This window comes from Condylura cristata, unplaced genomic scaffold (assembly GCF_000260355.1).
Source record: "Condylura cristata isolate star-nosed mole 26May11 unplaced genomic scaffold, ConCri1.0 scaffold00034, whole genome shotgun sequence".
Lineage (NCBI taxonomy): Eukaryota > Metazoa > Chordata > Mammalia > Eulipotyphla > Talpidae > Condylura > Condylura cristata.
Window position 1 is genome coordinate 10,808,715 of NW_004567135.1, and position 12,288 is coordinate 10,821,002.

The 12,288-nt window shown below is 55.0% G+C and overlaps 1 protein-coding gene across 1 annotated transcript in view; it reads right to left on the reverse strand.

Moving 5' to 3' along the window:
• IQSEC3 (IQ motif and Sec7 domain 3) overlaps window positions 1–12,288 on the reverse strand; it is an 87,808-nt gene that overhangs the window by 36,080 nt on the left and 39,440 nt on the right. The window contains exon 3 of the mRNA XM_012732319.1: window positions 7,175–7,451. Coding sequence (XP_012587773.1) covers window positions 7,175–7,451 — 277 coding nt within the window. The remainder of the gene's footprint in view (window positions 1–7,174; window positions 7,452–12,288) is intronic.

A 12,288-nucleotide genomic window follows, 5' to 3' on the forward strand; every position in this document is an offset into this window, starting at 1 on the left:
AAAAAAATGGTGCCCTTTCTTCCAGACACCCCTCCAATATATGCCTCCTCCACAAAGCCTTCTCAGCCTCCCAGTCAGACGTGGTCTCGGCGCCATGGGCCCTGTGGTCATTTCACACTTCTCTTTGCCCCTCAGCTTGCTCTGATGATCTTTGCGATATTTATCTAACTAACCTTTCTCTCCTTTCCCTCCCCCACACTCTACCAGAACAAAAGAGGCCAGAGAAGTGGCCTGGTCGTCCTCAGACCCACATCCCGTGCCGAGCACAGAGCCTGGCACCCCGCAACAGCTCACCATGGAATCAGAACCCGGGCGTTGGGTCTTGGCTATCGGTTCCAAAGTATTCAGCACAACCAAATCCCATTTGCTCCAGCAAATCCCATTTGCTCCTTGTGCCTGCTGCACCCCCATCACCCTATCACCAAGCCCCCAGGCTTCCCTCCTGACCTTCACAGCCCTCCCCCACCACACAGGCTCCTCTTCTCCATCTCTGCATCCCTGGTGCCCAAGACTGAGCCAGAGCCAAAGTTGGGGCTAATAACCGTTTGCGGATGTGAACTAAACTGAGCTCTTTCCTGTGCCCCCGAGGAAATAAAAATCCAGGCTCCCTTCTGGATCCGGCTTGGAGTGACACGACGTGGCCCCCCACCCTGACTCCCCTCCTCCCACTCTCACAGGGCCGGGGGCTCGGCAGTGGGCCAGGGCAGTGCCCTCGGCCCCAGCCAGGACCACCCAGCCCTTCTATTCCTGTTCTTAGCCAAGGCCAGGTCAGAGAGCTGAGCGAGACGGATGTGGGGGGAAGGACAGCCTCAGGGAGGGAGGGGTCTCTGGGCCCAGAGGCCAAGGAGCAGCTCTGCTTGCTTCTCTCCAAACCCCATGAATCACGGGTAATTGTGGCCTTGCCTCTTCCCAAGAGAGCAATCTCTCAGCTTCCGCCAGAAGAAGCAGTGGAGGGGGATCAGGGGGTTCTGGCTCTCTAATGAGCCTCTCAGTGTTAATTAGAACATGCTCCCTTCAGTCGCTGCGCAGCTGAGCCTGGCAGGGCTGCTGAGAAATGGCCTCCAAGCAGGGCAGCCGAGGAAGGGCAGTGGCGGGCCATGGGCCGCTAGGCCTGGGTTTGGGGGGGGAGGCGGGGGGGGCTTGCAGATACGGTCAGGGATTTCCTCCTATCCAACATATGTCAGTTGATACAGGAACCTGCAGAACTTGGCCCGGCAAATCTTAGTATGGGAGTGGGAGTAGGGGTGGACGGCGGGGAATAGACAGTCTGGGAAGGACAGAGCAGCTTTGGAGATGCTGAGGACAGCCCACAGGAGAGGCTGGGGCTCCCTGGGCCCCTGACTCTTCTCTCTGCACCCCCTCCCTCCTGGGGCTATAGAAGGCATCCACAGGGGGGGCTCCGGAGCCTGCGAAGAGCCCGTGCTGACGACCTCAGCTAGTCCGAGGTCACAGAGACTCCCTCGGGTAGAGCTGCTCCAGTCAAACCCCAGCTGGGTGACACCCTCTCTGGGGCTCCCACAGCACCCCATCCGTGCTACTCCTTCACGGCAATGGAGGAGGCCCAGGACACACCGGGGTAAAGTCACGGTCCGCCGAGTCCACATCTGGGCTGCCCTAAGGATGCTCGCTGAGGGGCACGTCCACAGTGAGGGCTTGGGGCTGTTCATCCTTAAAATGGGGATGGTAGTATGCCTGGCTCACAGGGATTTGGGGCCTTCTGGGGAGACTGCATGGAAGATGCCCGACACTGTTCCTGCACATGGCACTGCCAGTGCCAGCGGCAGTGTCCTGCGTCTGTCACTGGGATGTGACTTCCCCGAAGCCCAGGACTGTGCCTATCGTGTGGCAGTGCCCCCAGCTCTCCCAGAGGGCCCCGGGCAGAGCAGCTGTGCAAGACCTGACCGAACACACCTGATGGGAGGGGCGGGGCAGACCACCGATGCACCTTGCCTCTACCAGCCTGATCTGTAGGCTGGGCCTGTGTCTGCGTGCCCGGGGGGGACCCTTGCCCCACAGACACCCTGGCACGGGCTCTCTTTTCACAAACGGGAGATCAAGTCCCAGGAACTTGGAAATGTGGCCACCGCTTCTTCCCTGGAGAGGTGCTCCATGGTGAGGCTGGACCCTGAGGCTTGGGGTGTGGAGGATCTGTGGGGGAAGAGCTGCTTTCCAGGAGAAAAGGCCCCCACGGGGGGAACCTGACTGCTGGACCACAGCCCTGGCTCGGACAGCACAGTACAATGTGGACACCCAGGATGGGCCTCAGTGGACTCGGCCGAGGGGCCAGAGCACAAATGCAAACACCCTAGGGTTTGAACGAATTTGGAAATCACTTCTGGGCCCTCTATAGCTTCTCCTAAGGATCCCCCCCACGGGACTGCACCCCTCCCTGTGCCCCTGGGTGATATCCCCGGAGGTGCCCGAGAGGTGGAGTGAGAGCTTGGAGCAGAGGGCGCAGAGGAGGAGAGGTGTGCAGGGGCCTCCTCGCTGCACAACGCAGAGAGGGCGCTGGAGGCTGGAGAGCAGGGTGCGGCGGATGCCTCGTCCGTCCGTCGGTCCGTCCACTCGCATGTTCCTTTGATGTCAAGCACAGAGACTGCCCTGGAGCATGTGGGGCTAGAGCAGGCTGATGCCCAGTGCACAGCTCAAGGGGGCACCTGCTCCGAAACAATGGAGGGTCCTGCACCCCAGAGGTGTCCCGCGTACAACCTCTCACTCCACAACTGCCCTGAGAACCAGGCAGTCCCCGCCCTTGTGCACAGGCAGTGACCAGGGGCACAGCCACCCTGTGGCACTCAGCAGGCTGAGACCCGGGGTGCAAGTGAGTGGCCATCGCCCAGCTGAAGTGTGACTCGGGACAGGTGGGACTACTTCCAGGAGAGAAATCAAACGGCCCAGGTGCTAGGCAGCAAGGAGATTTGGGGCAGCAAACAGGAAAAGCTGGAACCCTGAGTGGAGTTGTTTGAGGGGAAGGATGTCCTAAAGGAACTCTGCAGAGTTTTGTGGACTCCACCTGCTACTCCAGCTTTCTTGACTCCACCCCCTACTCCGGTGATTGGAAACTACAAGTCCCAGAAGTACCAAGGAGAGAACTGCGAGGACCCAAGGGCGGAGCTAAGAGGCATTCTGGGACTTCTGGGGCTATATAGGGCGCCATTTTAGACTCTGGACCGTATGACTCTGGGTCGCGCGGCTGGTGGCTGGTCATCTGGCTCGATGAGCTATCAGACTTGGGGTTCCAAGGCAGCGGAGCTGGTAGGATGCTCTAGTTAACTTTTGTCTCTCTTTCCCTGGGTTGTTCCTTTTCCTTTCGCCTTTGTAAATAACCCTATTATTGACCCTGTTGTGTGTGTCTGCAGTATAACTGATTGTAAGTGCGTGGGTGAGGCCCCACAGACAGGCACCCAGCTCACAGTGGGGTGCCCTGGAACAGAGTGAGGGCAGAAGTAACACTGGGCCAGTTGGCACAGGAGCCCAGGAGGTCACAGTGAGGAGCCTGAAAAGACGCTCACCGGTGCTCCTTGGACTCAGCTGCAGTGTGGGGATCAGGTTGAAAGAGGCGTAGGGCTAAGTAAGGGAACCTGTAGGGGGTTTCCCAGGAGTGCAGGCAAGAGCTGATGGTGGCCTAGTCTGGAGTGGGGCAGAGAGGATGGCAGGAGAGGTGAGATTCAGGAAGGAGTGAAGAGGTACTCTCGGTGGGTCTGGGGTTCCAGCAGATGGGGGGCCTCTGGACCGGCTGGCAGAGCAGGCCCCCAGATGGCGGACTGGGTGACTGAGATTCCAGTCCGAGGTCTGCAGGATTTGTGCGACTGTTTGAGATCACAGCATCAGAATACCAAACTCCAGATCTGCAAGAAGCCTAGAGGTGGTCCCTGGCCCTTGCCTGCCCGTCCCCCTGCTCCAGGGCCCTGAGTTATTATTTCCTCCTTTTACCCATTTTTCTGCAGGCTCTGTCAGGTACTGGGGAGATGCTAGTGAATGAGGAGGAGCCAGAGGACATGATGATGCAGAGAATGCCTAGGTTCGGTGGCGACAGGGACACCGACACAGCCTGCGAGGGCAGAGAGGGAAGGAGCGCGAGAAGCGAGTCCTAACGCACGAGAAGGAGTCATGGAGGCCAGGTGGGGGGGGTGCCAAAGAGAGCAGGAACGTTAGTGGTTGAGGCAAAGGGAACAAACACCATGTACACAGCTCCAGAGAGAGAGAGGAGGCCAGTGAGGCCCAGAGAAGCTAAGCAACTTGCCCAAAGTCACACAGCTCATTTGCAGAAGAGGAAGGAGCAAATATGTCACGTGTTTTAAGTTTCTAATCCTTGATCCTTTCTGTCCTTTCCTACCACCCCCCAGCCTGCGCTTGGCCTCAAGAAATACACAATTCAGGGCCTCCCTGGTGGCACAAAGATTTGAAGCTAGCCGAGGCCGCTTCGGCTGCTTCAGTGTGAGTGCCATACCCACCCCGGAGGTGACCACATGGCGTGGCAGGCCTCTCCTGACCTGCCCGCTGCTCCCCTCAGCAGTGGACTTCGTCGATCTGCCTGTTTTGCTCCCCACTCTGTCTCTGGGGAAGCCTCTCATCTCCCGCACCTGTGGTCTGCACCCCAGTTCCTGTATGCATGAATAAAAAAAAATTTTTTTTAAAGAAATACACAAGCCAGGGGAGGTGAGCAATTCCTCCCTCCGCACCAGGCCCCGTCACACGCCCACCCGTCCTCACCTCTCCTGCTCTACTCCCGCTGGCCTAACGTGCAAACCCTTTCTTTGAATTATGCCCATTGTCAAAAATAGGTCCCTACTGCCAAACAAAAAGCTGCATAATTCTCCATTATCTGCCCAGGCAGTCAGAATTAGGCTAATTCCCTGGCCCAAACCAAAGCACATGTTACCTTTGGTGTTATTAACTGGATAATCCTTAAATTGAACTTTAATCTCTTTGGGGAGGACAGGTAAAGACCTTGTTGTTTTGTTTTTTTTTTTAGTATCCCACTCCTTTTTGCTTTGCATATTAAAGTGATTAAAAAGAATTACTCATGAGCTCTTGCTATGTCTGAGACACACTGTGGTCTTCCGGAAGGCTTCCTGCGTGGGTCTTCACCGTAAATGAACTCCCCACCTCACAAGCAGGATTCTTGCTTTCTAACAGCTCTAACTGTAAACTGAACTAAGAGCTCCTATGACCTTCACACATTCATGCTACCATTTCTGCCTGGAATGACTGAAAATACATCGAGCCCTCTTTTCACCAGCAAATCTTCCGTAGTGAAGTTCTTTGCACATTTGCAGTTTCTCCCTATGACTCCAGCCAAACCTATATTCTTTCTCAGGAGAGCATCAGACCCTCAGGACTCTCCTTCCTCCTATAAGGTGAAATCCCAAAAACAAGCCAGGCAGCAGATTGCTGCTCACCAGCATGGGATTTGATTGTGCTCCCTGACCAGGGCCCTCGCTGACCCTCTGTGAAGGCCACTCGGTAACAGCTGCTTCACTGGCTGCAGGCTCGCCTTACAGCCAAAGAACCCGAAGACCTTTCTCTCAAGCTGCCCGCCTGACACTAGTGCTCTGGAAGTATAGAAGTCAGGCACAGAACTTTCCATTTTTCTCTTTCACTGGAACTTTTTCATTAAACCATGTGAGGATGTTGGATTTATTTCCAAGACTTAGATTCTCCCATCAAGGTATTAGCTGTCCCCTTTCAATTTTGCATCTTGAGAAAGTAGTCCCTTCTCAGGATGATTGAAGTGGACAACTCCGAGGGCAGCAACCACTCAACCCCAAAGGAAGAAAATCAGTCTTGCAGGGAGGCGAACCCCTGGATAATGTTGTTGCCTCACCCATTTCCTATCTTGTCCACAGAAATGTCACGGGAGATTTTGTCTAACATGCTGCCTATCATGTCCCTGGCCCATGATAATAAGAGCCTGGTTCTGATGTCAAAAGAAAGAAAGACAGTTTGTCTTGACTCATCTTAGTGACCTTCCTACCAGCTTCTCTTCTCAATACTCATCTTGTCATTGGATAAAAGAGTGGGTCTTGGCCCTCCCTGGTGGTGCAGCGGGTTAAAGCATAGCACTGAGAATCTAAAAGCCGCTTCCGCATGAGTTCGATTCCCGCCTGCCCGGGAGGTGACCACATGGTGTGGCAGACCTCTCCTGACCCGCCCGCTGCTCCCCTCAGCAGTGTACTTCGTCGATCTGCCTGTTCTGCTCCCCACTCTGTCTCTGGTGAAGCCTCTCGCCACCCCTGAGCCTCTGGCCTGTACCCCAGTTCTGTATGCACAAATAAATCTTTAAAAAATATATATATATAAAGAGTGGGTCTTTCGGTCCTAGGCATTTAGAGCAAGAGGGGTGGTGGACATGATTCAAAGGCCAATTCCCAATTTGGCTGATGAGGAGACCAAAGCACACAGGTCTTTCCTGGCATCCCTCAGTCACAGAGTCACTGCAGCCCGAGCAAAGACTGGCTTCCGTGTCTGTGGCCCCAAGTCAGTGCTTTTTCTTAACGATATCAAGTCACGATGTCGTCCCTGAAGTGCGTGCAACCCATAACACCCTCCACTGTTGAAAGCAAACCATGGTCTCTTCACTGTTGAAAGCAAACCCTGGCCTCATTTTCTTGAGGGGGGTTCACATGAGCCCCGTGAATAGAAGATGGAGACCTAGAACCTCCCAATGGGATTTGTTCTCCAATAGTGGGTCCTTGAGCTCCCCCAGTCTGGGTTAGCGTTGGGCAGCCTCAGTCTGCCTGGAAGATATTACTGTCTTTGTGACTCCCTAGAGCCTGTGCGTGCCTCGGCCTGGGGCTTGTCCCCTGGGTGGACATCAGTGAAGGGCTAGCCCATTTAAGCACCGAGTGGAGAGGGATGAAGGTTCTCCCCTAGAGGACAATGGGCCCATTGCCGGATGTTGGAGGGGCAGTTTAGCCTTTCTACACATCGCGAAGGGAGCAGAGTGGCCAGGCATGGGCTGAGGGCCAGTGTGAGGCCCCTGCCATGTAAAGGCCGATTGTGAGGTGCTGGGGCTACCGGAAAGACAGATTACTTAATCTGGGAGACTAGTGGCCATAGGCGGGTGCCTGCAGCAGAGGGAAGCCCCACTGCAAAATCCCTGCTACTCTGAGCAGCCCACGAAACAGGGCCCCCTCACCACCCTTCCCACCCCCCGGGAGGCCCTGGGTACCTGTTTATTCTTTAGGTCAAGGGAGAGCTCGTAATCGGAGGCGGCAGGAGTGTGGGAGCAGAGCGCCGTCGCCAGGGCTGGCTGCTGCTGGCCCGGGGAGGCCGCGCGGTGGGGGCCAGCCCTCGCGGAGGCAGCCCCGGCCCCCGGCCGCTGCTCCTCCTCCTGCAGCTCCTGGGCTTGAGCCTTCGGGGCATGGGCACTGGGTCTGCCGGCTGCCACCGCCGCCGCCGCCACGGGGTCCTCCATGCCCCCTCCGGCCCGGGTACAGGAGCCGTCACTGTGAACAGAAGGCAACGGTGCTCGGTTGGGGGAGCGGAGGATGGGGTGCATGTGTGTGGGGGTGGCGCAGGACCGGGGGCACCCTGGCCTGGCCTTTTTGGGGGCTTGTGAGGCTCTCTCTTGCATCTTGGTAGAGAGGAGGCAAGGAAGAGAATCCGAACTCGGGGAGTGAGTCCTAGGCAGAAGGAAGCAGCAGCGGAGGCCAGAGCTCACGAAACTTCTTAGGAGCAGCATACACTGGTTAAGAGGAGACGGCTTGGGTTCAAATCTGGACTCTGCCTCTTACCAGCTACAGGACACTGTAAGCGGGTTGCTTAGCCTAATATACCTGTTTGTCCAGGTAAAATGCGCGTAATAATAGCACACACTGTGTAAGGACCTTAGAAGGCTGAGGTCAGTTCAATTTCTTAAAACGGGTCATGGTCACTGCTGTGTGTTCACTGTTGTCATTCATGCTCTGGCTCCCAGCTATTGCCTTAGGGATCTGGGGGGAAACTGATCTGCATGAACCAGCCCCGTCTTTAGACTGCCCAAATGAATCTATGAATCTGGGGGAAGAAGTGATGCCATTGTTCTGGACTGAGCACAGAGCCTCTCCACTGCAGGTCGACTCTGGCTTTTGGATGCTGGTCTGAGAAGCTCTACTGGGTTTAAGGAAGCATCTATTCCTCCTGGTGTTCCTCTCCTGCTTACTCCTCTGCCTGCTTACTCTAAGAAGACACCTGGCTGGAGCAGCCCCATCCCAGCCTGCTGTGGGGATCAGTGCACTGAGGTGCTCCCCTCCCTCACCAGCTCCCAGGCTCTGGGCCCAGTCTTAAACTACCTCCTCCTGGAAGCCTTCCTGGGTTACCCCTGCTTTCATTGTTCTATCTCCTAGAATACTAGGAGTTGTGGTTAGAGAATTACTCTGTGTCACAGAGAAGTGCGAAGGCTCACAGCATGGGCTAGAATCCAAGCTCTATTGGCATGTAACTTAGATCAAGTAGCTGTCTGGGAGCCTTAGTTTCCTTATCTATATAGTAAAGGTACTAGTACCGACCTTATGGGGTTAAGATGACAGATAAAGGAAGTCATGTATATAAGGTGCTTGGCACAGGGCCTGGCTCAAAGTACAAGCTTACTGGGTACTAACTCGTATTTCCCTAACTGTCACCTCCTAGCGGCCAGGGCCTAGCTTCTATTTACCCCTTAACTCCACTCAGTGCAAAAGCTGACACCTGTTGATGGTTCATGGGTGGGCTCAAGAAAACCCAAAGACCACAGGGATGGCCTACAATGGACAGGGAAAGAAGGCCAAGACTAGAAGGATGAGGAGGTCATGGATGACCTTCAGCTCTGGACAGTCTTGTGGGTGGATTCACCCTGTGACTGGCCTCGCTTCCCACAGGCCCTCCATGGAACTCCTAGAGGGGCACCCAGGTGACGTTAGCTCCCTTGAGTCCCACGTCCAGCTAAAAACTAGATCCCTTGAATGGCCACTCACTAGCCTTGAGAAACTGGGTCATGGCTGACTTACAGGAGGTGTCGGTCCCAGTCTTGCCTGAACTGGGGCATCTGTTTAAGAAAGTAAAAGGTAGAATGGGTAGAGCGTTGTGCCCATGTGACATTAGGCTGATGCGTCCTCAGGGGCACAGGCCATCCACGGGGGTTACTCCATACAGGAGACTGCAAGATCTGAATATGGGGAATGAAAATCTTAAAGAAAATGGGGAGCGAGCAGAGGCTCAGAGGACTATTACAGGTGCCAGGACCAGGATGACCTGTGTCCCATTGGGGAAGGCGCGCTCATGGGGGGCTGGCTTCTGCTTCGAGGGGTTCAGGGGGCCTGCTGAGCGGCCCGGCCCAGGCACATCTACGAGTGCCCTGGGGTTCCAGCCTGTCAATCATCTCTGCTATCAGAGCTGATTCCTAAACGCAGATGCTGGATGCCAATCATCTGCTCAAAACTTTCCAGGGACTTGCTGAAGCTGCTAGGGCAAAGGCCCCAGAGCAGCGCTCCAGAGCAGTCATGACCATCCCCAAACCTCCATTTCTGCCCTCACGGGAACCACTCTGTGCAACATGAAGCTCTCTCCAGGCCTGCCTGCACTCTCGACCACCAAGCCTCTCACAGGCTTCCCTTCGTCCTGATGTGCCTTCTCCTCCCACCTCTCACTAACTATTCAACCCATTCCCTTCTCTGCCTTCTTACCTTCCCCAAGACGCTCCCATCGCCCCAGGAAGAGTCGTTCTCCCCTCAATGTGCTCTAATTACCTTGATACTTGCGTCTATTTCAGCAATGACCACTTTGTGCTCTAATTACCCACGTTCTCTCTCCTACCGCACTGTGCCACGGACACCTTTTAATCATAGGTGTTTATCACAGTGGGCTGGCTAAGGCCTGCTTGACAAATGCCAGATGGCTGGGTAGATGGATGGGCGGTGCGTGGCTATCGTTTCTTCTCTGTTATGTTCCCAAAGGCAGAGAGATGGGTGGACTTGTGAAGAGCACTCCAGCCTCCACTAGGGAATGATGTCCTTTCCAGCTCTGGGGGAGTCGCTGGAGACTGACCTTGGCTGCCCATACCCATGCTCCTCCGCAGCTCCTGACCCCGCCTGGGCTAACCTGGCAGGGAGCGGAGGGAGGACACTCACCTCCCCAAGTTAGCTCCTGGCGGGGGCTGCCTGAGCACAGGTGCTGGGGTCCTGCCAGGCACCTCTCAGCACATTCACCACTCCCACAGAAAGGCTGCCTTTCCAAGGTGGCCAACATATCAGGGAGGCTATTTCCTCCCCTTCACTCTCTTGAAAAGGCGAAACTCACACCCCCATTTTGCAGATGAGAAAACCGAGAGCATGAGCTCAGCTCAGAAAAGGGAAGATTCAGGGGAGGGGCCCCCTAGATCCCTTCTCTGTTCCCTGCAGAGGCGAGCGCAGTGGTGACAGGAGAGTGGTCAGGGGTGTTTCAGAGGCTGCAGGACCCCTCCGATTAGAAGGTTCCCAGGGCCTGACCAATGGCTGTAGACATCTGAGATGCTGCCAGCCTTTCTTAAAGCTCTCTGGGAACAAAGAAAGTGGGCATTTTCTAGATAAAAGCTAACAACATGCCTCACATGTCAAGATTTTTCAGCCTTTACTAAAGCTCTTCTTTCCCTCCCTCATCTGAATCAAGGAAGTGATCTTAGATGGTCTGAGCCAGGAAGCCAAGTGCCCCGTGGGGTCCTCGGTGGTCCCGGGAAGGCTCGTGGTGAAGACAGCATCAGTGGCAGAAAACAATTCACTCTGTGTTGATTCAAAGAACGGGCTAGAAAATGCTGCCAGAGGCGGCTAGAGCGGTCATTAAGGCCTTGGGCTCGTGGCTCCGCTCTGGATGTCTATTCCCTCATCGTGAGATGGACAGTTTGAACAAGGTGCTTTGGCCACAAGGAGGGACAGGCACAGCTCCTGCCAGCTCCACTTCTCTGTGGGGGCCCTGGGCCCCTATCCAAGTGCACACCCCCCAGCCTGGGCCTCAGCTCCTCTGCCCTCAACACCCAAGGACACGGCATACGCCTTCCTGGGCCTCCCTCACATCATTTAATCCATGCCCGCACCACCCCCCATCTGTGGCTCTTTGACCTCCATTATCCAAGCTGGAAGCCAGGTCCCAGAATAGAAACCCCTGGGGGAGGACAGCTGTGGCTTTCTGGGCTCATCTACTTGCAGAGCCCGGCCTGACTTCATTGGCTGTGACAGATGCTTCTCTCTCCCATCTCCCTAGGGCCCTGAGAGAGTACGTTATTTCTCTTTCCCGTCAGCTCCTCGGAGACCCCAGCTTTGGTCTCACAGCTGTTCTAAAAGGTGCTGGCTGCTTTGGTTCGTCTGCTGGGGTTTCACGTCAAAGGCATCACAGCCCTTCTCTGGCCTGGCACACCAGGGCATGCTCTCAGGGTCTCCCCGGAGCAGCCCTGGCAGACTATCCCCAGAAGTCCCAGGGGGAACCTCCCCTGCTAACGCACCTGGGCAGTCAGCACCTTGTGCTCCAGGGAGGCTTCATCTAGAAGCTTCCTCAGGATACCTCCCTCAGCCGCCCAAGCTGAGCCACACTTACGAACAGCATCTGATTGTCACTGGAATCCCAGTATCTTTTAGCATGTTATTCTTTCACAAATAGGCACGAGTCTGGTAGCAAAATCAAACTCTGAGGACATCCTGTCTGCTCCGGTCTCCTCTCCAGCACACAGCACACAGCTTCACAAATGATGCTTCTCCCACCCACCCTGCCTCTGGCACCTTTTCTGTCTGCTTATGTTACTAGCCCGAAGACAAGACACTCCCATTCCTAGCGTTCTCATCTCACCCAGCCTTTACGTGAAGTTCCAAGAAAACTGCCTCTAAAACCATCTGTGAACACACAGCCCAAAGTCTTTCCATCGTTGCTACAGGCAGTGCTTAATATTTACTGCCTAGAGAACTCGGGGTTTTATTTCATTTTCTCCTTTTATTATGAACTATTTTATATAGGCAAATATGAATAAAATATATGTAAGGTAGAAAGAAAAATACTCTCTTGCACCTTGCTCAAGAAATAGCATGTGGGAGGCCTTCAATACCTTCCTTCCCTCTCCGAGGAATCCCTGTCCTGAATCTGTGTTTATCATTCTCTAGCTCTGCCTGAGGGGAAAATTGCCTCTCTTTATGTAAGCAGCGCTGGCTGCTTGGCACCATCGCCTTTAAGTTTGCATAGTAGGGAGGCCCAGGGACACTTAGGTCTTTGCAGACCCCAAAGGAGTCAGGAAGTCCCTCCAGGGGACTTACTCCCTGCCACTCCCAGCTGGCAAGACTGGCAAGATGGCAGAGGCCAGACTCTTGGTTG